The sequence below is a fragment of the Rattus rattus genome, chromosome 17, assembly GCF_011064425.1.
Source record: "Rattus rattus isolate New Zealand chromosome 17, Rrattus_CSIRO_v1, whole genome shotgun sequence".
Lineage (NCBI taxonomy): Eukaryota > Metazoa > Chordata > Mammalia > Rodentia > Muridae > Rattus > Rattus rattus.
Genome location: NC_046170.1, coordinates 15,808,659 through 15,834,022, shown reverse-complemented (window position 1 = coordinate 15,834,022; position 25,364 = coordinate 15,808,659). Strand labels below are relative to the sequence as shown.

The window sequence follows — 25,364 nt, the reverse complement described above, 5'->3', positions numbered from 1 at the left end:
GATATGAGGTGTCTTCTCAGCCCCCTGGCCTGAGTCAGGGAATCTAGAACTCTCCAGCTCACTGGGACACTTGGATGTGGAGGTATAAACTAAGAGGAAAAAGAAGAGCCCTCCTCCTGAGAGCTCAAAGCTCTGAGCACCTGGTGTCACCTGTCCTGAAGTAGAGCTTTCTGAACCATGCTGCTGTATAGCCTGGGAAGCTCCAAGGCTCCTCCTGACTCAGCAGGTAGATGCAGGGCTCAGACTGCATCCTTAAAGGGCTATAACATCGATGACGCTGATCTCTTGCTTTGCACAGCTGGAACATGGGGCATGCTCACACTGACCTCACGCTTAGTTAGGGTCTGCGAAGTGACACTTGGAAGCTCGTGCATCTGGGTTGGACTGAAAGAAAATGAAAAAGTGTCAAGATCTGGGCCAGGGGATGTGGGTCTGTCATTCTAAAGGCTCAGGAGACTGAGGCAGGAGAATTGCAGTTGTCAGGCATCCCTGGGCTGCAGCGTGACTCAGAGGCCAGCCTGGGAGACTGCGTGAGATCCTGTTTTGAAATAAAAACTAGAAAGAGGACTGAGGATGTGACTCAGAGGTAGAGCTCTTGCTTACCGTGCATGAGGCACGGGGTTCCATTCCCAGCACTTCTAAAACTGACAGATAAATGCAGTGAAGCTATAAGGGAAGTCTTGCTGACCCTTATAGGGTCAGGGTCCTCCCTGACCCTCCGCCTGCCCACCAGGCCTTCCTTTCAGACCTGGGGAACTCTGGGTTCTGAAGCCTAGGCAGTAGGAACCTTGCTGACACAGCAGCACCTAACCGTGGTGCCAGCTGCTGCTAAGGCACTTCCACGGCAGCCATCTGGGGACAGGAAGCCAAGGAATGCCAGCAGGAGATGGTGGCTCAGAGAAGAAGCAGCCACTCAGGCTGGGCGGGCAGGCTGTGTAAGGATGTGAGTCTCATTCAAATCTCCAGCAAGGGCTTGGCCTTGCGTTCTCTGTGTGCAAATAGCAGCTCTTGTTTTCCAAGCTGCAGGGTGAGACAGAGGGGTGTCTGCAGTGCTTTGTTCTGGGGCTATCACGGTCACTGAGAGGCAAGAAGCCAGTCACTGCTGGGCTGTGAGAAGCTTTTGTTATCTTCCTAAATTGCTGTTTGCAGCCGGCAGTGAGACAATACCAAACAGAGGGGGCCTGGCTTTCCCGCCTTCCTGAGTTGCTTCCTCCTACATTTACTGCCTCTGCCTTTCCATCTGGAAAATGGGTTCGGGTTCAGCTCCTTTCAACCCTCTAAGGGGTGGATTGATAACACTTCCAGAATACAGAGGTCTGTCATCCCATCATCTGGGAGGCTGAGGCAATGGAGGGGGTTCCTGGTTTTTGAAGCTACAGATTAAGACCCTCCCTCACAAGAAAAAAACAAAACAACAAACAAAAAACAAGCAGACTTCTTAACAGGTCAAGATTAAAGGGCACCAAGCCAGTTAATGTTTCAAAGGGGCCCGGTTCTTCCCATGTAGAATGGGAGGGCACACTGTCCCTGGGGACACTAGGTGGTGCATTTGGTTTTACAGCTACACATGCTGCTCCATAACCCACAGTGCCCACTACAGTGCCCACTCAGGCACTGTCAGGCTGGGAACCCATTGTGCCTGTACTCAGGGTGTTGGGATTGCATGTCTAACATCCACCTGTTCTCTCTCAGCCTTCCAGCTTCAAGATTTCAAGCTCCATTCACAAGCTGTTGGACTAGGATTGCTTCTGAGAGACTGAGCCAGAGAACAGGGGGGTGATTTTGCTGTGAACTAGGTCTGTGTGTCAAGTCTTCATATAGAAGCAACATGGGAGCATGGGTACTCCCAAGGGCTGAGGCCCCATTGGGCCCAACAGACAGTTCCTGGGAGAGACTGCCTGCTCTAAACGCCACTAGTTTTGAAAGATTCATTTTGGTTGTGAGGCTCAGTCTTTTACAACTGGACTGAGGCATCTCTGCAGCCCACAAAAAGATTGTGTGTGAGCGTGTGTGTGAGCATGTGTGTGTGTGTGTGTGTGTGTGTGTGTGTGTGTGTGTGAGAGAGAGAGAGAGAGAGAGAGAGACAGACAGACAGACAGACAGACAGACAGACAGGCAGGGAGGGAGAGTTAGTTGAATGCAGTGTCCATGGGGCCAGATCCTGAGAACTGAACTGTCCTCTACAAGAGCAGCCGATCCATCTCTCAAGCCCACCCCAACCCCCGGGACCCAGTATACTTTGTAGCCCTCAATGGCTTGAAACTGTCTATATAGAGCAGGCTGGTCTTGAAATCACAGAGATCTGTCTGCCTCTGTCACTAACTCCCTAGCATTCCTTCCAGTCAGAACATCGGCAACTGTGTATCCAGTTCCCACACAGGAAGCCATCACTTTTTCCCTCAGCCCCCATCTTCCAGGAAGGTGCCTGGAAGACCTCTGGCTCTATATATTCCACACACAGTGGCTAGCTGCCTCTTGGTCCCTTGCTCCCTTCTCTCAGCCTCCTGGTCTCAGATTTGTCCATGTAACAGTGGATCGCTCTAGGCTAAGCGTCGCCCACAGTGGATAGAGCAGCCCCTTCATTCTTACTTGTCTGTCCAGCAGTATCCTTATAGGCCACTCCCACTTTTTGGCAGGTGATCAAGAATGTGTTGCTGTCGGTCACACAGGAGTGTTTAAGTTTTTTTTTTTTTTAAACTCTTTCTGAACCACAGCATAAAATTCTAGCGTGGGATGGTAATTCCATATTTAGCCTTTCCAGGAAATTCCTGAAGCAATGCACAGGGTCCCTGAGCCCCCCAAACCCCCAAATCCTCCCAACCCCCAGCTTCATTTTACTTTCTGTTGCTCTAGTGGAAGTGAGAACTCATACCTCTCTGAGGTGTTTTTAAAAAATCTGTCGGGGAAGGGGCATGTATGAAATGTGCACTTTGTGGGTGGGGGAGCATGAGTGTGTGTACAAAGTTCATGAATGGAGGTCTGAAGACAACTTCCAAGAGTCATTTCTCTCCCTCTACTATGTTGGACCTGGGGATCCTGCCCAGGTTTCTGGGATTGGCATTAGGTGCCTTTACCCACTAACCTTCTCCTTGGCCCATATCTGGTTTTCTTTCATCATTTGTGCTTGGGGTGTATGTGTATGTACATGTGTATGTGCAGGCTTAGCTCAAAGAGGCAGGTGACTGTATGTGCGAATGGACTGGGGATGTGAAAGAATGAGGGGCTGAGGGGCGGACTGGAGAGGTTGGGCTGGGAGAGGACAGAATGCTAAGCACAAAGCCACTGGAGGTCTGCTCCTTAACCCCCACACTCCCTTCGAGTACATGATCCTGGCCACCATCATTGCTAACTGCATCGTCCTGGCCCTGGAGCAGCACCTCCCTGATGACGACAAGACACCCATGTCCGAGCGGCTGGTGAGCAACAATGTGGAAGGGGTCTGGGTCCCTGGGTTGAGAGCTGTGTGGGAGAAAGCCTGCTTTGCACCATCACCAGTGACCTGGGGACATGGAAGCCCTCACTGCCCACCCCAACATTGGGGACATGGAAACCCTCACCGCCCAACCCCACACTAGAAACCCAGCTGACCTGGTATACACTAGGGCACAATGAATTTTGCACTATGAAGACATCATGTTCAATCCAAGTTCTATTTCCTGTTTGATGCTGAGAAACAAAATTTTCATGAAAAAATGTGATTATACATAAGTATCGAACAGAGCAGTTAGCCACTGTGAACTTACTCCTCAAATTTAGTCACTGAGGCCCCGTTCCACACACTTTCTTGACCTTAGTTTCCCTCCATCCTCATCTTCTGAGCAGAAGTATTCTAGGACTCATCTACAGTTGACAGCCATGTCCTTATGTCTGCATAACTAGAAGTGCAGAAACCTCGTGTTGCCAGGAGAATGTTTTTTTATACCCAGCGCAACTATCACTAAAGCCTCAGAACCAATCAGTAACCATCATTTCTCAATTATGTCATTTTAGGGTTGTTTTGTTCTGCCAGTAGTCAAATACAGACTTGACTTGTTTATTTATTACCTATTTGTTATTTTGCTATAACTAAGGATGAACCCAGATCCCGACACATGCTAGACCAGCTCTCTGACCTTGAGCCATGGCCCAGCCCCTTACTAGGGGATACTAGGCATAATAGGGCTTAATTCCTGGAGCACACACTCAGCGTCTCACCAGTGAATTCTAGGCCAGTCTCTACTGCTGAGTCATGCCCTCTTGGCCTTCATATCTTCACCAAGGTACAGCCATATCTTAAGGGTGGGAGATCAGTACTCCTAACCCAAGAAGTGGATTATTCTTAGCATTCTTTCACTGTGACACAGTATCTGAGGCAGCTCAGCTTGCAGAATGTGTCCCTTTTGACTTGGTTTCAGAGGTCTCAGCCTTTGGTGACTAGGCCCTTTGGGAAGGGGAGGTGGGCACACATCTCTGGGTGTGCATCCTTGTGGTCACTGACACTGCCTTCTCTCCCTTCCAGGATGACACAGAACCCTATTTCATTGGCATCTTCTGTTTTGAGGCTGGAATTAAGATCGTGGCTCTTGGCTTTGCCTTCCACAAAGGCTCCTACCTGAGGAATGGCTGGAACGTCATGGACTTTGTCGTGGTGCTAACAGGGTAGGCAACTGCATCATATTCTTTAGCGTACTTTTCCCAAGGATGTGATTAGTTTCGTGGCATGTGTGGTCAGAGCTTGGAGATTCAGTGTTCATTAGTGCGCTCAGTCTTCTCCCCACCCACTCTGTGTCTCCACCATTTATAGCACAGAGTAATGTTGAATAGAACTGAAGCAATGGCCTGTTGTAGCTCATGAATATGGCCATGTATACCTCAGTATAACTCAGGAGGGCAGACGATGCCTCCGTTCCCAACCCACTGCCCAGGACAGATAAGCATCTTCCAGCTGCAGAGCCGTGGGGCTGGCATTTAAACCTACAAACAAGGTGTCTGAGAACTCCTCATTAGAGCGTCTCATCCCTTGCTTGGTGATGTAATAACTGTTCATGGTGCTGACCATTGAGGACTTCTGGCTGCCTGAACTATGGTTTGGACTTTGGCAGGTTTTCTTCATGTCCTTAAGGGAGTTTCTGGTGTGAGTGCAAGAAATGAGCTGTGGTTGACAAGCAAATGTATATACACTTCCCACACTGACTGCTCAACACATGGTTCTAAACTAGGAATGACTCATGGAAGTTTATTGTCGCTCATTGAAAGTTGAAACTGGTGCTTTCTGGTTGGCATTTCTGTCTCCCCCCAGTTAATGACAGCCTAGAGCCCTCGCCGTATTGTGGCTCTTTACTGTCAAGCTGCAGTTTGTCCAAACTCTGCGTCTGTTAACAATAAACCACAGAAGGTGAACGAACAAGGGAATGCTGGGAGAGTTTGTGGGGCTGGAAAGAACTTGGACCTTGCCTCCTCTGTTCAGATCCCGGTGGGCGGGGCTGTGGTAGAAGCTGTGGATTTGATGTCCATCACTGCAAGATGGATGCAAGTATGTGTTGGCTAGAAGTCAGTCACACCAGCTGGGAAATGAGAGGCTGTGCTTAGAAGCAAATGGAGGAAGGTTTGGAGAGCTCTTCTTTCATTCTGTTGCTCGGATAAAAACTATCTGACCAAAGTCAACTTAGAGGAGGAAAATGTTTATTGTGTGATACTTCTAGGACAGCTCATGACTGAGGAACATCAAAGCAGGAACTCTAAGCAGAAACCATGGAGGAATACCGCTCGCAGCCTCGTACTCTGGCTCCTGCTCAGCAAGCTCTTCCTTACAATGCAGGACCACCTGCCTGGGGAATGGTGCTACCTTCCTCCATCAATTAATAATCAAGACAGTGCCACAGAGGCATGCCTGCAGGCCGATCCGATCTAGGCAGTCCTCAACTGAGAGGTGATTCCGGGCTGTGTAAAGCTGGCACAGCGAACTAGGACAGGGACTATGCAGCCAATCTTGGTAGAGACTCCAAGGACCCAGGTCAGACCCCAGAGTGGACCTGGCAGTCTTGTGATGACTGGGGGACCTCTCTCTGCCCTCCTTCTGTTCTTCCCTGGGTCACTCGGTTGCTCAGTTCTGAGACCTCCTCTTCCCTGGACACCTTCGTCACCTCTCTTTCCTATGGGCATGTCGTTCTTCCCAGTGGCTCTGCAGGTTTTGCTGCCACACCATATCCTGTTGCTTTTGCTGGATGTGTCACATCCTGATTGTTTTCTTCTTCATGATAACAAAGTGCCTGATATAACCCACCTCAAGAAGGAAAGTTTTATTTTGGCTTACAGGATCAGAGACTTCATCCCATGATAGTTGGTTGTTTGTACTCTTGGACAGCACAGTGCACTGGCAGGCGCTTGTGTGGAGACTCCTCTGCACTCTCTGAGCTGGGAAAGGTGGTTTAGAGACCCACTGTCCCCAGACAGGTCCTCTCTCTCAATAATGCCAGCACAGTAAGACTCCATCAAGGAGCGAGTCTGTTGATTAGGCCGGAGTTGGCATCTGGTTGTCACTGGAGATGTGCCTGTTTCTTCTCCTATTCTTTTGTGTGTTTCTGTGTGTAGGTGTGAGACCGTGTTTGTATGTGCGCGAATGTCTGTGTTTTTGCCAGTGCATATGTTAAGAGTATGTAGGTGTACATGTACAGGTGTGTGTGTGTCTGTGTAGGTGCATGTGTGTGGATGTGGGTGGGTGTGTTTGTGGGTATGTGTTTTGGTGTGTGTGTACATTGAATTGTGTAGGTGTGTGTGTGTGTGTGTGTGTGTGTGTGTGTGTGTGTGTATACATTTGGTGTTTTGTTTTGTTTTTTGAGACAGGATTGCTTTTTGTAGCCCTGACTGCCCTGGAACTCACCCTGTAGAGCAGGCTAGCCTCAAACTCAGACATCTGACTCTCTCTGTCTCCCCAGTGCTGGGATTAAAGGCATTGTACCACCACCAACTGGTGCAAGTCCATGTCTTATAGGTGTCCTTGTGGATATGTGTAGGTTGTGTTATGCATTGTGAGGATGTATAGGTAGGTGTGGGGGGGTATAAGTGTGTAGGTGTAAATGTGTGTAGTTGGAGTATGTTTAGATATGGTTGTATGTTCCTGCACCTGTGTGCACAAGGTTGTGAGGTCAAGGGTCAACCTTGGGTATGGTTCATCAGGCACTGCCCCCTTCATTTTCTGAAAGGATCTTCCTGACCTAGAGCTGGCCAGAGAGTCCCAGGTATCCTCCTGTTCAAACGTGTTTTTTGTTTTTGTTTTTTAAGTGGCAGGGTTCTTTTGTCCCCAGCTAGCTCCCAAATGAATGAGAGAGACTCTTAAGATTTATTTGATAAGCTTTATAACGCAATAGCTGGAGAGTTAATAATCTATTCTAATCCTCTAAACTACTTTGGCTACCTCGAAGCCAAAATCCCTGAAATATTTGCATTTTAGTATTGGTATGGCTCTCTGGGCTTCAGGTGTTTCTCCATGATGTCTCTGTGGACCTCCTCTTTGTGACAAATCCCCTCTTCCTTTTCTCTCTCACCTTCCCCTGGCTGGCAGAAGTCTGGCCATATTCTTTCTTCTGCCCAGCCATTGGCTGATCAGCTTTTACTGACAAATCAGAACAGTGTTTACACAATCTTGAGCCAGGAGATACTTGGAATAAGCATGACAATGCCATGTCTGGATTGCAACCAGAGATGAGGGCAGAGACATCAGCATTTGATTAATACAAGGAAAAATCTTTACACAGTGCATAACAACATTATATTTGGTTGTGAGCCTAGCCTTTAACGGCTGAGCCATCTCTCCAGCCCGCATAACAACATTATGCCTGCACCCTCCTGACTCCTCCCTGGCCCTGGGATTGCAACTACATCCAGATTTTATGTGGGTTGTGAGAATATGACTTTAGGTCTTGGCTTGTGCTGTAAGCACGTTACTTACTAGACGTCCACCGCTCCTCCTGTATGTGTAGTAATGAACCTATGCCGGGCTGGCTGGGCTCATCCCTCTGCGATCTGGAACCAAACCACCATCACTGTCATGTTACTTTTGTTTCAAGACCCTGTCTCTCCTTAGAGGAGTTCCCTCATCTGAGTCTCTCTGGTGTGACTGACGTGTTGTGAGGTTCTTGGGTGGGATCTCATGGTCTTTGGGCCATGCTCTTTACTGAGGGCATGCTGTCCCTCATGTTAATGCTTGTGGCTTGGGATCTTGGTAGTTACTCACCCACAGAATCAGACACTTTTCTGTTGCTAGGAAATTCATCTTTAAACAACCCAGTGGGCCAATTGTGTTGATAAAAATGTACGGTAGGGACTGGGAAGCTGGCTTGGTAGTTAAGGGCACTTGCTAGTCCTATAGGGGACTCATGTTTGGTTCTCAGCATCCATACCAGATGAGTGTTTGTATCCACTCCCATTTTTGCCACAGGGTGATTTGTAATTTTTTTGTGTGTCTGTGTATATATATATATGTTGTATGTATTTGTGTGTGTGTGTGTGCGTGTGTGTGTGTGTGTGTGGTCTGTATGTATATATTTGTGACATGTGTTTGTGTATGTGGTATGCATGTGTGTTTATGTATGTTTATGTGTAGGGTGTATGTGTTTATGTGTGGTGGGTAGTGTGGGTGAATGCATCTTTTGTCTGTAGTCTTTGACTCTGTGTGCATGTGTGTATGCTCATGTGTCATTAATCTGTGTTTCTTTCAGGTTTGGGGGACCTCCCTAATGCCTAACCCAAATGCTTTTCCCCCCACACTCTGACCCTGCCTCATCCTTGTCTCTTTCCTGTCTCTACAGCCCACCTCCCTCCTCCTTATTTTTCTTGCTGTTTATCTGGTTAGCCATACCTCCTTCTTGTCTGGTAACCTCCTTATCTCATGCCCAGTGCTCCCTCCCGTCCCATCCCTGGGCCTTGCTGGGGCTCTGTCTGCTGAGCTATGCAGGAGCAGTCCTGCAGAGCCAGCCCTCTACCCCGTTCAGCAGTGGTGATTCAGTCCTAAATTCTGCCTTGGAGGGAGAGGGACTTGGGATGGATCGGGCACTGAGACAAGTTGTGGCTTTAATGAGCTTTTGCTGATTAGCTGGCTGTCTTCCATTCCCGAGTGGCCGTCAGTGTTCAGTCAGCAACTGACTCTTGTGGAGTGCCAGGGCAGTTTGCCTTTGTCTTGTGTGAGGTTTGGTGGGAAGTGTATTAACCATAGATTTGTTGGCTTTGGGGGCATTTATTTGAAATTCCGAGGATTAAAACAAAAACATGGAAGGTGAACATAAAATGTGAATGTGAAAAAGAGAGAATTGTTTGGGGGAACAGCTTTAACCCCAGCACTCAGGAGGCAGAGGCAGGCAGAGCTCTGAGTGTGAGGCCAGACTGGTCTATAGAGTGAGTTCTAAGACAGCCGGGGATACACAGAGAGACCCTATCTCATGGGAAGAAAGAAAGAAAGAAAGAAAGAAAGAGAGAGAGAGAGAGAGAGAGAGAGAGAGAGAGAGAGAGGAGGAGGAGGGAGGTAAATGTGGAATGAGGGTGTGTGTGTTCTGAGATGATCGGATTCTTACTGTGCTATTGCAGGGAACCAAATGATATAGAGATGATGGGGGGATGCATGCATGGATGATGAATGGGTACATGGATGGGTGTGTGGATGGACGAATGGATGGTGGATGAAGAATGATGTATGGATCGGTAGGTGGATGTGTGGGTGGGTGGGTGGGTGAGTGGATGGATGGATGGGTGGATGGATGGTGGTTGGGTGGGTGTATGAATACATGGATGGATAGATGGATGAGTAGGTGGATGGATGGATGGTTGGGTAGGTGGGCGGATGGATGGATGGATGGATGGGTACATGGATAGATGGATGGATGATGGATGAATGGACGGATGGATGGATGGATGGATGATGGAAGGGTGAGTGGGTGGGTGTATGGATACACAGATGGATGGACAGATGGACAGATGGATGGGTAGGTGGGTGGATGGATGGGTGATGGATGGATGGTAACAGATGGTAGATAGAGGATAGATGAATAATAGGTGGATAGAAGATAGGTTGTTAGAAAGATAAATGGTGGATAGAGATGGTAACATATGAGATAGACAAAAGCAGGTAGTTGAGCAGGTGTGTGTCTGCCTGTGTGTGCATATATGAATGTGTTCACATGTGTCTCTATGTGTATGTGTGCATGTGGAGGCCAGGGTTGATGCCCGATGTCTTCCCCAGGCATCTGCACCTTTATTTTATGAGGCATGGTCTCTCACAGAACCTAAGGTTCACGGGCTCACCACCACGGCTGGGGTCACAGGCACACAGTGCCGCACCCAGCTTTTTATGTGGGTGCTGGGGATCCAAACTCAGGTCCTCATGCCTGTGCAGCAAGCATTTCACCTACTGACCATCTCCCTAGCCCCTAGGTAGGTTACTGGATAAATAGATAAATGAGTGAGTTGCAGGTTTGGTGATAAACATGACTAATGGACTGCAGGAACAGTAGGGCAGTACATAGTAGATGACAGTCTGGTGACCTGAGCACAGTCACATGGTCACCTCAGCTGGGACCCACACGGTAGGAAGAGAAGTGAATGCCCCACATTATCCTCTGACACACACACACACACACACACACACACACACACACACGTGCACACACTCACACACTCGCCAGTGCACACACTCATGTACTCACACTTACAGACATGCACGCACACGCACACACTAGTGCACACATACAAAATGAATAAACAAACAAGACTACAGACTTTAGCAGAAGAACGATAGTCAGTGTTCGGTAGTCGTGTGCCTAGTGACAAGTCTCGCACACAGTAGATGATGAGTGAAATAAGTCGTTATGTATTTGGAATGCAATGATACATTTGACAATCAATTATTCTAGAATTGGTTCAGGAGACGGGTGCCGTCCTCTGATGGAACTAGATCATCCAGAGGGCTAGGCTCAGTGTCAGTGTGGCTTCATTCAGGTTACTTATTCTCAGTGAGTCATAGCATGCGGGACCAACTTAGAATTCACCAACGAGGGCCTGGGAGCTTGGCTCTGTGAGTGGCAGGTGGATCACTTGCCAGTCATAAGAAGGCCCTGGGTTTTTTTTCCCCACTGCTCGAGAGCAGGTTTAAGACCTTGGGTTCTGTCCATGGTGCTGCAAAACAAACAACCAATATTCAGAAAGAAATAGAAACTCATAGACAATTCCCACCGCTTTTACTCTTTCTGCTACATATTTAAGAAATAAATCCACAGGTGTCAAAGGAATCGGTCAAAGTCATAAACCTCTAATGTTGACTCTGTTTTGTTCAGTTGAGGAAACACATAGTGAGTCCACACCTTCTCTTTTGTTGTGGTTGCCCTGAGGCGCCTGCACATATAAACAGCATCTTGAAACTAACAAATAGCCATCATGCTGATGCACAAGTGCATTGTTTGCGTGATCTTTCTCTACAGTTATTTCTGGTCACTCTGAGGGCCACAGGGCTTCCTGGCTATAGAGAAAATGCTATGCACCCTTCTTGATGTACTCTGGTTGATGGGAGCATTGATCTTTCCAAGTGGTGGGCTGTGGTGAGATTTATTACCATTCAGTTTTCATAGAGTAGTGTCAGTGTTAGCACAGGCTGTGGCCACCCTGGTTATGCCTGTTATCTGCCGAACACCTCCTATGTGCAGGCATTACATTAACAATTTTGTGCCCAGTGTTGCCTTTTGCCCTCCCAAGCCTTTCACAGAGAATGGAAGCTGCTTGTAGCAGTTCCCGCAGCTCCTTGGGACTTCAGTCACTCTGCTAGGAAGCCATCCTGAGCCAGTGTCACATGAGCCCAAGTTAGGCTCTGACTCAGATCTATGTTTAGCCCAGTAGCCCTGTGAACTGGTAGCACGTCTCTGTTCCATTGTTTGTTGGGGTGGAGCCAGGGCTTCGTGTATCCTGTACAGACATTAGACCACTGAGCTACATCCCAACCCTGCTTTAATTTGAGACAGGATCTTACTAAATCACCCAGTTTGGCCATTGACTAATGCTGGAGTTGAACTTGCATTTCTCCTGCCAGAGCCTCCCAGTGGCCTGTGCCTGTGCCTGTCTCAGTCTGGCATTAGCTAAAGAACTGATAATAAAAAAAAAAATTACACGTGGTGTCAGTATAGCCTGTCTGTGTGTGAACTGCCAAGTTTTTCCCATTTTACAGGTGGAGAAACTGACACTGCCAGGTTAAATAGTTTTTACAGTCACCACCCAACAGTGGTGGATTTAAACCAAGGCAGCTCGCTCGATTCTGAACCTTACATTATTTCTTGCAAAGCCAAAAGGTTCACAGATGCCAACTTGGGAATTGAAGCAGAGCACCCTGGGAGAGGAAGTCCAGGGCTTCCTGGATGTATTTGCTGTATTTGGGTTGCATAAAGATGAGGGAGTAAATGGACAAATGATATTACAAAAGGGGCTGGAGAGAGGGTTTCATCAGTGGACGGTACCTCCTGCCAAGACCGATGACCTGGGTCCCATCCTCGGGACACCCCTGACCTCCACAGATGCACCATGGTATGCTCGTGCCTCACCACCATTACACACTAAGCATAATAAATTTTTAAAATACATTTTACTAGAAATAGAAGGTTGGTGTGAGCCCAGGGCTTTAAGGTCATGGGCGACTGCGGTATTGACTGTGGGCCTTGCCCTCACTCTGGGTCTTTGTTTTCTTATGAGAAGAGGTGTTATGTAGTGTCTACCTTCTCAAGTTGTGGCAGGAATCAGAAAGGGCCAGAAAATGACACGTGGCATTGAATCAAGCACCTGGGCCTTCAGTGGTGAGCGCTGGAGGATTGAGAGGGGAATTCTGAGTATCTGCTCAATGAGTGGCAAAGCTCCCCCATGTCTTATTCAGACCACACAAGCTTGGGCAGACTCCTTATTGCATGTGAGGCTTTGTAGGGTGAAGATCACTGTCCATATTTGTCAGTCCAGCTCCCAGGAAGCTGCGGCAGGAGGAAGCTGAGTTTGACACTAGGCTGTGTATCTTCTTGGCTGACCATAGTAACACTTCCATCCCCTTTCACATCATAGGATTCTCTCCAGCATCCTAAAGTCTGGACAGCCCCCATGTGCCTGATGCTTAATCCATTCCCAGGACTAGCTCACGAACTGCTCAGGGACAGGACTGGGACTTTACCAGAGCAAGAACCTCCTAAACTAATCTGGCAGCGGGGTTTCCTTGCCAAAATGTCTAGTTCACGGTTAGGGAAGACTGAAGGAGACGTTTCAGCACGCTGGACAGCGCCGTGGCTTCTGCCCAGGGAGGGCCTGACCGCTGCTGGTGACCATCTTGCTTCACATTGAGGTAGCGCCTTCATCTCCTCTGTGGGTCTGGAGACCTTGTTGTCTGTCTGTCTGCAGGGTTGGGGCTTTCCCTCTGAATTGCTGTGCTAAATGCCAGTCCACCTCTCCCGGGGCATCTGGCCAGTGTCCCTGTGGTTTGCAGGCAATGATTCCTCTCCTCTCCCCAGGGTAGGGAGGCAGCTGAGGCAGACACAGGAAATAGTAGAACAGGAAGGAAGAGGGGGTTGTTGACTGGGCAAGGCTGCCATGCCAGGGACACTGTGCACTGTCACAGCCAGAGGTGCTGGGAAGTTGATGACCTTCTCTGTTGTGGGAAGTCCTGAGTCAGAGACGGAAGGCACCTACCGGGGCAGGGCTGTGTGGCTCAGAGGCCTCGCTGAGGTTGGGAGAGGTCTAGGAAATAAAAATCACCTTTATCTCCTCTCCCCCCTCCCTCCTCCTCCCCATCTTCCTCATCTTTCTTTTTCTCCTCCTCCTCTCCTTCTTCCTCCTCTCTTCCCCCTCGTCCCCTTCCCCTCCCTCTCCTCTACTCTCACCTCTTTCTCCTCCCCAACCTCCATCTCTAGGTGTGTAACCCACTGTGTGTGGACTCTTGGAGACATGTTAAGCTGTGTAGAGTCACTACATTGTTTTCCCATAGTCCCCCCTGGTAGCCCAGGCTGGCCTCCAGATTGTGATCTTCTTTCCTCCTCTGGGGCAGCTGAGATAAAAGGCGGACGACCCCCTGTTCAGCTTTCTCCTTCTTTAACCAGGCTAGGCCCAGCGTGCCAGGCACATAACCAGGCCTCAGCCCCGGATGCCCGTCCCCTGGGCGTTCTATCTGCACAGTCTCCTTCGGAAGACACACGGATGTGAGGTATTTGTTGTCGTGACTGGAAGCATCTTTCAAGACTAAGGCTTAGTATATACCATTCTGACAGCAAGAGCCCGGGGATGCCTTTCCCTCCTGAGCTCCTTCTCCAGGTTATGCCTGATGCTTCTGATGGGTTAAATTACTACAGGCAGGATATGGAATAGGAGCTTCAGATTTGGGAGGCTGGGGGTGGAGTACCTGCCTAGATTCCCCAGCAAGGGGCTAGTACATGGGTCAATGGTAGAGCTGCTGCCTAGAATCCCTAGTGAGGGCTGTGGTGTGGCTCAATTTTTTTTTTTTTTTTTTTTTTTTTTTGTCTATCAAGTATAAGACTTTAGGTTTCATCTCCAGAAGGTGAAAGAAAATAAAAGCAAAGTCTGGGCTGGGTGTGACTGTTACACTTTGTGTCAGGTGTGACTATTACACTTCTAATCTCAGCATGTGGGAGGCTTAGGCATGAGGATCACTGGTGTGTCACACACACACGTGCACACACACACGTTTATAGTAACACTGGAGCACGCAGGTGTGACACCTGCCGAATGAGACTGGATGTCAGAGTCACGCGCATGGCCCTGCCATGCCTGTCTTCCCACTGCATAGGCATCAAAACAGGAGAGAGAAGCTAAGACCTTGCTCGAGCCTCACAGCTCAGCAGTGGCGTGACCTGGGGTTTACACGGGCAGCTCCAGCGGCCACATTCTTTCTCCTCGTGCTCAGTAAATAGAGGATGAGTAGCTGTTTGGTGTCTGACAAGACATAGGAATCAAGACCGGTATTCCAGATTTCAGTTGCCTGCCATGGCCCCTAGGTACAACAGCGGTCAGGCACAGAACACTCTCCAGGAGAGTGCAGCTGAATACGGACATCGGGCTCTTTGCAGGGACTGTCAGGGCTTGGTTGTAGCCCCCAACTTGATCGTTGTCTGAGGCCCGTGGACAGACAGGACACAGAATCCAGGCACAGTGGACATTGCACCCCATCAGGCTGGGCCAGCCCCCACCCAAAGCCTTCAGTGTAGGCTTGGTTTGTATTTTCTGGGAGTCTGTCTCTAGCAAATGACTGGTTTCCCCTTTTCCCCTTCTTTCTTTCTTTTTTAATGCAGATCTCACATAGCCCAGGCTGGCCTTGAAGCTATGTAGCCAAGGGTGACCAAGAATCCCCAATTCTTTTGCCTTTTCTTCTCCAGTGTTGGAATGACAGCATGTGGCAATACCCCTAAATCGCCTTGCCTGCTTGATAGATTGACAGGAGTCACTCTTCACAGCTGCAGACAGCCAGATATTCTCCTGCCTCAGTCTCCCTGTGTGCTGGGGTCACACTGTGTGCTCCCGTGCCCAGTTTGACCATCACATGTATTCACAGATCCAGTGTCATGCTTGATTCACGTTTACATAGAGGTTTACTACGCTGGGCCTGAACTAAGGTGTCATCTAACATGCCGTTTTTTGTGTGGCAAGGGAAACAGTTCTCATCCTTTCTCTGGGCAGTTTTGAACTGCGCTGACCTTCACTGTGGCCCAGGTATAGAGCAGAGCTCTAAAGGCATTCTTATGTAGAATGTGTCTGACAGCGGCCCTGTGTGACTTCACTGTACTTGTCTGGGCTGGCAAGATGGACCTTCAATAGGTTTCACACCTAGAGAGAAATGTGCTACCCTCCTCATTGTGCTACTCCCCTCCTTGTGCTACTCCCCTCCTTGTGCTACTTCCCTCCTTGTGCTACTCCCTTCCTTGTGCTACTCCCTTCTTTTCTTGGCTTTCCCTTCCCAGTGTCTCCAATCTTCTCCACCTCTCCAGGCCCAGATCTTTCTACTAAACCTTGACTGGAGAACCCAGGGCCCCTTACGTATACTTGGCCGCCTTTGGAAATGGAAACCCAGGCTCATGCAGGACCCCTGCCCCAGCACCATGTTTCTAGCCTCGAGGCCTTACTGTCCTCATCCCCGATCTCCTGTATTTCTCAACTTTATCTTCCTAGATGCCATCTACTCCTCTTTGGCTTAGAGTCCGTCCTGGCCCACCTGCCTAGACCAGCTGCCCCCATTCTGGGCTCGACTGTCACTCTGTTACCTAAGAGCCTCAAGAGGGAGCCTGAAAGCAAACAGGATTCCAAAGCTCAGCCCACCTTCCACTCTTCCCTCCCTAAGTCTGTTCTGTAAATATCCAATAGAGAGCACTAGTGAGCACCAGGGTTATTATGGCCTAAGTGTCCCCCATGCAATCCCCAGGCCCAGATCCAGCCGCATGCTCCTTTCTCTGCCTGGAACGTTCTCCCCAACATCTGTCAGCTTCTCCTGCCCTTGGGCCTTTGCTCTGAACCATCACTGCCCAATCCTGTTGACCCCACCCCCGATGAGCGTCTGTCAAACCGTATCTTGTTGGAGGGATGGTGACTGAATGTGGGCCACCATTGGTGCGAGGTGTCTTTTCAGTCGCTTCTCAGTGTTTTGTGACACAGGGTCCCAGGGCGTGACTGGTCTACAGTGCAGGAGGCCCTGGGTTTCATCCCTAGCTCTGCATAAATCAGGCATGGTGGCTCATGCCTATGACCCCAGGAGGAGCAGAAAGGCAGAAAGATCAGGGGTTCAAAGTCATCCTTGGTTGCATAGTGATTTCTGGGCCAGCTTAGGCTGTGTGAGACCCTTTATAAAAAAACAAAAAAAAAAAAAGTGTGAGTTTTCCCATCCTGTGTTTCTGAGTGAGCTGACAGAGAAGTTCAAACATTCCCACCCTCCATTGCCACAGCCTTCTTGGTACAGTTCCAAACTGGGTCTCTATTACACAGCCGCTCCATTCCCTCTCCCAGCCCTTTCAAACTGCCTCAATGTTCTGGTCTTTGGGAATGTGTCAGCTGTGAAGACTTGGTGGAAATAGGTCTGTGGATTCGGGGCCACGTGCGTCTGTGTGTGCCCAGAGCTGCCCATCGAAGGCCAAGAGAGCGTGCGTGTGTCAGGATTCCAGCCTCCAGTTTTGACTCCTTGGGTGCTATATCCAGGGGAAGAACGTGATCCATGGTGTTTCCTTCCTAAAAAGTGAGGCTGTTCAGTGGGCACAGTGCTTGCCATGAGAGAGAGGGAGACGGTGGGAGTTACCCAGAGCCCATATAAAAGCTATGTGGGTGTGACCGCCTGCCTGTAACTCAAGCACTTTGGGAGAGGATGTAAAGGGGCAGGGGATCCCCAGGAAATGTTGGCTGGAGCTCTGGGTCCAACTAAAGGCCAATGTCTCAGTGAACCCGGTGGAATAGTCGAGGAGGAATCTATACAACTTGAACAGTGGGGTCTGTTCAGGGTCATTGGTTGGCGCTTTCTTTGGACACTGTTTTTACTTCAGTATGGCGTGCCGTCATGCACACTGTGTCATAGTGAGTTCACTCTTTTTTTTTTTTTTTTTTTGGAGCTGGGGACCTAACCCAGGGCCTGGCTGGCAAGTGCTCTACTGAGCTTTCCCCAACCCCGCTTCACTCTTGCTACTGTTTACCTGGCTCTTTCCTTCCCACTCTCCTGACAGCACCCCTTACTCTCATATTCATCCCCCCTCCTCTGATCCAGATCTGAGAGAGAGTTCCCCTACTCATCTTTCTAAGGCTGGCGTATTCCCTGAACGGGATTATCTCCAGTTCCATCCGTTTTCTTGCCAGTGACCTAATTTTATTCTTTATGGCTAAATAATGCTCCTGTGGGTAGAGAGGTCACAATTCCTTTGCCTGTCTATGGATAGGAACCTAATCTGGTTTCATAGCTGTTTGTAACGGTGCAGAAATGAACATGGCTATTCAGGTCACTCTGGGCTTTGCTGACCTAGAGTCCTTTGGTCTAGAAGTGCTATACCCTAGTTGCCTAGTCATGTGTGTGGGGGTGGGGGGGGGGGGGGGGGGGGGGGGGGGGGGGGGGGGTGGGGGTTGTTGCCCTGGCTAATCTTACCTTCTTCATGTAGCCCAGGCTGGCCTTAAACTTGTGATTCTCCTGCCTCAGATGGGATCACAAGCCTGTGATATCTACCTGTTTTCCAGTGGCTAATGGGGTATGGGCGGGGTGGGGTGGGGTAGGGGTGGAGTAGGGTGGGGTGGGGTGGGATTGGAGTGGGATGGGGTGGGGTGGGGTAGGATGGGGATGAGGTGGAGGAGGGTGGGGTGGGTGGGGTTGCTCTCCCATCTGCCGTGATGAGGCTTTCTCTTTCCCTAACTCTAGCATTTGTTCCTGGTTTTCTTTTTCGCTGGCGGTGTTTGTTTTCTGGCTGTGGACTTTTGACTTGCTTTTTCCCTGATGGCCAAGGATATGGAACAGTGTGTGCATTCATTGGCCATTTGTGGGTGTGCGTTCTTTAAACACGGAGGAGGGAGGTGTGAGACAGTCCTCCCTCCCTTCTGGCGCCTCCAAGCCTTGCCTTAGGAAGGGAAGTGGCTGGGGGTGGGGAGGCTCCTGATGCATCTGAGACAATATTCCAGATTCGAGGAGCTGGAGAAGCAGAACAGGTGCCCTGGGGACCGGGATGAGGTGGAGTTAATTTTAGTAGTGGAGGAGACTGTAAAATAGGTGGGTGGGGGTGGGAGAGGGAGAGACGGAGGCTGCAGGGACTACAGAAATGGCAGCAGTGCTGTGCAAAGGGGGCCGTGGTGGGGGTGGGCTATGACTCTAGGATGGGAGCTCAGAGTCATGGTGACATTGAGTTAGCAGAGCTCCGATCTTGTCCCCATTGCCTGAGCAGGGAAACTGAGGCATCGGAGCCCTGTATATGCCCCTGTAAGAAATGGGTAATGATCCATGCTGAGGGTTCTGGCTTTTCTCTCCCTGGCTATAGGGCCTCTTTGAGCCTCAGTTTTCTTTTCTGTAAAATGGGATCATGCTTTCTGGACTCTCAGTGTTCTCTCGTCAATGCCAGATGTACCCCAAGAGGCTTGGACCCAGGGCAGCTGAGTGAATGTGCTCCCCTCTGCTGTGATGTTTGGGGATGGTTTTGTCAGATGAGGAAATTCCTAGAATCTCAGCTACTCAAGAGACTAGGGCAGAAGGGATTGCAAGTTCAAGGCCAGCCTGAGCCAGAGAGGGAGAGGGAGAGAGACTTGGTCTAAAAAGTAAAAACAATGGCCATCAAGATGGCCCAGTGGGTAAGGGCACTTGTCACCAAGCCTCACAGGTCAGTGCCTGGGATCCACACGGTAGAAGGAGAGAACTGACTCCCAAAAGCTGCCCTCTGAACCCCACATACACAACGCTGTGGCAAGTACCCTGCCCCAAAGTAATGGAAGAAATGTAAAAGAAAACTTCGAGCATGTGGTGTGAGGGGATTCACACCACCTCGCTGGAAACTTGCCAGGGGAAGAGGCGGCCATACTGAGAGCCCTGTGGAGTGGGAGTCGCTGGAGACAGTCGGATCCCCAGCTACAGTGAACCACAATGATCACGCACCTATTGTTGTTTAAGTCCTGTTTCTGCAACACTGTCGCCTACTATTGGTCATTGTGTCCTATCCGAGGGACCTGGTGCCCAGACTCACCCAGAGCTAATCTTCCACCTTTAAGAAAAGAAATTGGGAATAAAATGGGGGCTTTTCTTCCCTCACACCTCTCCCTTCAGGACCACGAGACACACCTGCTGCTGCCCTGAGCATGTGGCCGCCGCTCGAGTTTTTGTTTAGTGCATTGAGACAGGTGTGAACATCTTGCAGAGTAAGAGCCGTGACTCAAAACTGTTGGCCGAGGTTGAACTGCCATGTAGTAGAGCTGGCTTGAACCCAGAGGCTGATTCCTGTGTGTCACAGTCCTTGGAGTATATGTCACTGAGTCCTTCCAACAGCTTCACAAAGGTGTTTCTTCACAGTGTCCACTTCATGCAGACCACGAGACTGAAAAGTTTAGTAACTTATTGGAGATGTTCCAGCTGAACATTCTGGTACGAAAGTTCATAGTAGCCTTGGATCTTATACCCAGCCATCGGTGGCCTCAGCGGGGAAGGTCTGATGTGTGGTGCACAGGTTCCTGTGCATATGGGATGTGCATGTGTTTGAGGAAGCCAGTGTCCCCCACGTCACTCTGCACTTTATTCCTTAAGACAGACGCTCTCTGAACTTGGAGCTCACTGATTGGTTACGCTGACTGGCTACAGAACCCCAGAGATCCTCTGGTTTCTTCCTGAGGCCACGTCCAGCTTTTTACACGCGTGCTAGGGATCCGAACCCAGTTCCTCATGTTTGCGCTGCAGCTCCCCAGCCCAGAAGGTGCCATTTGCAGAGGCTATCCTTCAAAATGCTTTCTCTGCTTCCATGTGCAGATAACACACCCCAGGCCCTTGCGCTCCAGTGAGCACCAGGCCCTAATCAGCTAATGGACGGTAACTGCTTCAGTGGTGGAATTGCTACGTGTCCTCGGGCACTGCTGCATGCGTGCAAATGCTCCACAGTGTGTCTTTCTCCTGTAGGGAGCTTCAGACGAACTATTCTTTCCCCTAAATATTTGCCAAAGAAAAATAGCATGTGGGAATGAAATCCTGAGACCCAAGCAGGCTAAAAGGATCATTTCCTTGGGCATCAACTGGATGGAGATGTGGCTGTGACTGGGCCCTCATCCAGTGCATGCATGTTTGTAATTTGTGTCCCAACTATGAGGACATCAGCTCAGCGTGTGCCTCAGTTTACTCAGTTGTCAGATCAAGAGAGAAGCAGTGTCTGTTTCTCTCCCATTCGCTAGTCCCAGCTCCAGCTGTCTCAGCCTCTGGCCACACCCGTTTCCAGCTCCAGTTGAGCATTTCCCCCTCCTACAGGTCAGGCGCTGCTCTGACCCCGTCCATGTTTTTGGTGATGTCATGGCCTGGGGCGGAGGTCAGCAGCCGCACTGGTGCCGTTCTGGGCTGATGGCCCTTTCCTGGGAAGGACTAATGTCCCATTATAGGATATTTGGAAGCGCTGCTGGCTTCTACTTACAAAAGGCTAACCTCCCGGCGTAACAACAGCTAAGATAGTGAAGTACTTGCCTAAAAACCACGAGGAATGGAGTTTGAATCTCCAGTACCCAGGTAAAAAGCTGGGCACAGCGGAGCATGCCTGTAATCCCGTGCTGGGTAGGTAGGGGCAGGAGCATCCCTGGGGCTTGTTGGCCAGCCATTCTCACCCAACTGGCAAGTTCCAGGTTCAGTGGGAGACCTTATCTCAGAGGCTCCTGAAGAGCGGCACCTGCAGGTACCCTCTGGCCTCCACACACTTGCTCCCAACACCCCCCACACATGTGTTTCTTACAAAAGGATTTTTAATATAATATTCTCACTAATTCTTTGAGAATTTCCTGACAATGTATTTTTTTTCACACCCTTCCTCCTAACTCCTCCCAGATCCAACCCCACCTCCCCTCTACTTCCGACTCCTTGCCCTCTTTCCTGCAGTTGTTTAAATAGCCTGAGGAAGCAAGTTTATGCCATTCATACACTCCTGGGTAGGGGGCCATTCACTGGAGAGTGTCCACCTCTTTTAAAAAGTGACTTTCCCTTCCCCAGAATCCATTGGGAGTCTGTAGCTCCTCGGTTAGGGTTAGGTGCTCATGAAGCCTGCCCTTGTCCAGGTTGGAATCTTGACTGGTTTTATCCAGATCTTGTGCCAACCTCAGCTGCTGTGGGTTCCTGAGCGCACTGGTCGTGTCCCATCCAGAAGACACTGTCTCCCGGTCCTCCCCAACCTTCGGCCCTCACAGTCCTTCTGCCCCTTTTCCTCCACAGTGCCTGAGCCTTGGGGAGGGTGTGACACTGAATCCCCATTTGTAGCTGAGTACGCATGCCCATTTGGCAAAATAATAGAAATATTGTAGGTTCACCACCGAGGCTTGTGAGCTCCGTGGGTCTTTGGCCAAAGGGCTGGTGGTGCTTTTCCCCACTAATAAAAGATGGACATTACCAGTGTTTCTTGGGGTTGGAGAATGGCATTGTAGATCGGAGTTTTCAAGCACTCACCACACTACTTAAACATTTTTTATGTGTCTGTTTCTATGAGACTGGTGTGGGGGGGGTGTCTTTCTATATAGACTTGGGTGTCCTGACCCTCACTGTGTAGACCAGGCTGGCTCCAAACTCACAGAGATTGTCTTTGCCTCTTGGCACTGGGGTTAAAGGTGTGAGCCATTGTGCCTGTGTTCAGACATTTTATGCACATTTGGACAATGCTGCAGACCGTCTCAGGCTGGGGCAAGTGGAAAACAAGTCCAGGATAGCCTAGGCTACATAGTGAGATTTGTCTTTAAAAATGTACATGGGGTTTGATCCTCAGGATCCAATCAAAAAATGCAGGTGTGGGGACTGGAGAGGTGGCTCAGTGTTTGAGAGCACTGGCTTTTCTTCCAGAGGACAGGGTAGGGATGGGTGTTCAGTTCCCAGCACCAAAGTCAGGCTCTGCAACTCTGCACCTCCAGTTCCGGGGATCTGATGCCCCCTTCTGGCCTCTGTAGGAACTACATGCAGGCACATACCCACAAGGTTGCCAAAAAGCCAGGCGTATAGTACTGCTCGCCTGTGGTCATAGCGCTGGGAGACAGAGATGGGATCTCTGGGATTCACTGGTCAGCCAGCCTAGCCAAGTGCACAGGCACCAGGTCCAACGGAAGATCATTTCTCAGAATGAATCTGGGAGAGTGACTGAGGAAGCTATCGATGTCCACTTCTGACCTCAGATATACACACACACACATTTGCACACACATACACTAACAACAGCATGCAGATGGCTCTGTAACCGGTGTGGACAAGATTCCAAAGCCAGAGCGCATGTGCCGGCTCTTTCTCCACCCACTCTGTGCCGTGCATCTTCTGGCTGCTGGGTGTCTCATTCTGTCGGGCGGTGTTTGTTTTCCCTGAGGGTGAAGGGAGTTCTTTGGGGCCTAGAAGGAAGATGTATACTCTGTGGAAGACTCACAGGTTGCTGTAATTTCTGACCCTAATAAGCTCATATAAAAACACATACAATCCAGCTACTGTAATTATAAGCTATATGCCTAGATTGGGCAGATCTAACACTACACTAACTTAAACCCATTGCAACTTGTGGTTTCTCCTGACCACGTGGTTTGGGTCCATCATGGCTTCCTCCTCCTCATTCTTCAGTTCTCCCCTCTCATCCTCCTCCTCTCGTCCTCTTCCCCTCTACCTGCCCCCACTCTGTAACCTCCAGTCCCCTCCCCTACCCAATCTCAGGCTCTAGCCATCACTGACCAGTTAAAATGGGGAGAAGGTTCACATGAGATGCCTGAGTACCTTGATGGACTGCTCACTGGGGGAGACCCCCCTGAGGAAACAGAATTAACATCAGAACACAAGCAGCATTAGGCCAACTCACAACACTCACATTTTTCCAGGTACCCAGAGCATCTTAGGTTTGGGGACCAACTGTGCATCGAGAATCTCGGTCACTGAGAGCTGCAGAGGCCCCAGTGCAGATGAGGTTTCTTGAGCTTCTCTAGTGGTGCCTCAGAGTCCATAGAGGAGGGTGGAGCTAAATGTACTTTGGGTCTCTTATATAATGCCATGGCCTGTGGGGTCCCATGTAATTTGTGGGGTCTCCTGGACTTGCCTCAGCCCCAGGAGGCTCTCCTATCAGATTAGTGCATTTTCTAGGTTAAGTAGATGCCCTCCAGCACCGGGCTTTAGTGTTCCAGTTGTCAGCTGGAAGTGCCTGGCTTCGCTTCTCTTTAGGGGCAGATAAGTTACCTATGAAATCTTCTGTGTTTCAGGGCTTCCACAAGAGGGGACCCAGATTTTTGTGCATGGCTAGACATGGCTTTTAGTGAGGGTCAGCTGGGCTGCTTGGCTGAGTCCCAGCTGGGGCCACAGCCCTTCGGTTTGTCCAGTGGAGGTAGGAGGCAGGTAGAGGAAGCCAGGCTGAGTCTGGGGCACTGTCCACAGAGCAGAGTGATGCAGTTTTCCTTGGGTGGCCTTGGCAGACCACCAGAAGTGTAGTCACCCAGGCTAACCTTATTAAAGAAAGACCATGGTCAGCATGGCACACCGCAATTGTTCTTGTAATGTGCACTCTACCCCTCTAATGAACAATGGGACTCTCTGAGACTGCTGGCATCCGGGGTTGTGCAACAGAACTAGGTAGCTGTCGTTGTGGGGAAGAGTGCTTGATGTCTCCCCATAGTCAGGGGTGCATGGCAACCCTAACTGTAGTAACGGCAGTCCCCACGGTACAGAATGGGTCTTTTTAATAAGCCCCGCCATCAGACTGAAATCTGGCACTTTAAAATTTCCTCAGTCCCTCTCCAGTCCCAGTACCACCACCATTCCACACTCTGCTTCCACAGGCATCTTTTAGAAATCACGCCCAGAGCCTGGAGATGCTCTGCGGATAAAGTCACTGCTCTGCATGTCTATGGATCTGAGTTCGAATCCCAGCATCCATGTAAAAGCCTAGCCAGGACCAAACAGTCCTGTGACCTCAGTACTGAGGGCGTGTAGAGAGGAGGATGTCAGCTGCCAGCCCAGCTCCAGGTTCAGAGAGCCACCGAGTGACTGTGGAATCAAGATGCTAACCCACGTGGAGACGTCTGTAGGCTGAGTGGACAGGAAGGCTGTGCTCCAGAGGAGCTGCCAGCCAGAGACAGAATCGTCAGTGGTGGGAGCACTGGCCAGGGTCCGGACTCTTAGGGAGTAAGGCAGAGACAGGTAGAACGGAACAGCCAGCATCCTGCTCCGGCCTGCAGGCAAGTGAGTGCACCCGCACACACACACGGTGCACACAATCACAAATAAAGTGACACACAAGAGAGCCAGAGCGTGTAGTGTGCAGCGTTCCACTTCCACAGCCCAGCTTACTACACAACACAGATGTCATCAAAGGCAGTCACTGCTGCTGTAATGACAACACGGCTTTAATGACAACAGTATTCTTTCTGATTTGATTTGATTTGGGGGGACAGTGTCCTGTTTTGGAATCCAAGGCTACCCTCTGTGTCCTGGATTTGGGGTGACAGTCGCGTGGCTGCCCATTATGACAACTCATTAAAATCACTGCCCCGTATCTTCCCTTACCAGCAAAACTCAGAGACTGCATAACTTCAAACCCAGACCCTCTTCCATTCACATCCTCATGGGCATGGCACTAAAATCAGGCCGGTGGCCCGACTTCCTCCCCTGCAGGCTCTGGAGTCACTGTCCTTCCTGCCCCCTCCAACTCTGGTGGCTCCAGCTCACGTCTGGCCTGTAGCCA

General features: G+C 49.9%; 1 protein-coding gene across 1 annotated transcript in view; it reads left to right on the top strand.

Moving 5' to 3' along the window:
- Window positions 1-25,364, top strand: part of Cacna1a (calcium voltage-gated channel subunit alpha1 A) — a 295,849-nt gene that overhangs the window by 115,519 nt on the left and 154,966 nt on the right. Inside the window, 2 exon segments of the mRNA XM_032887650.1 lie at window positions 3,311-3,416; window positions 4,499-4,638. Coding sequence (XP_032743541.1) covers window positions 3,311-3,416; window positions 4,499-4,638 — 246 coding nt within the window.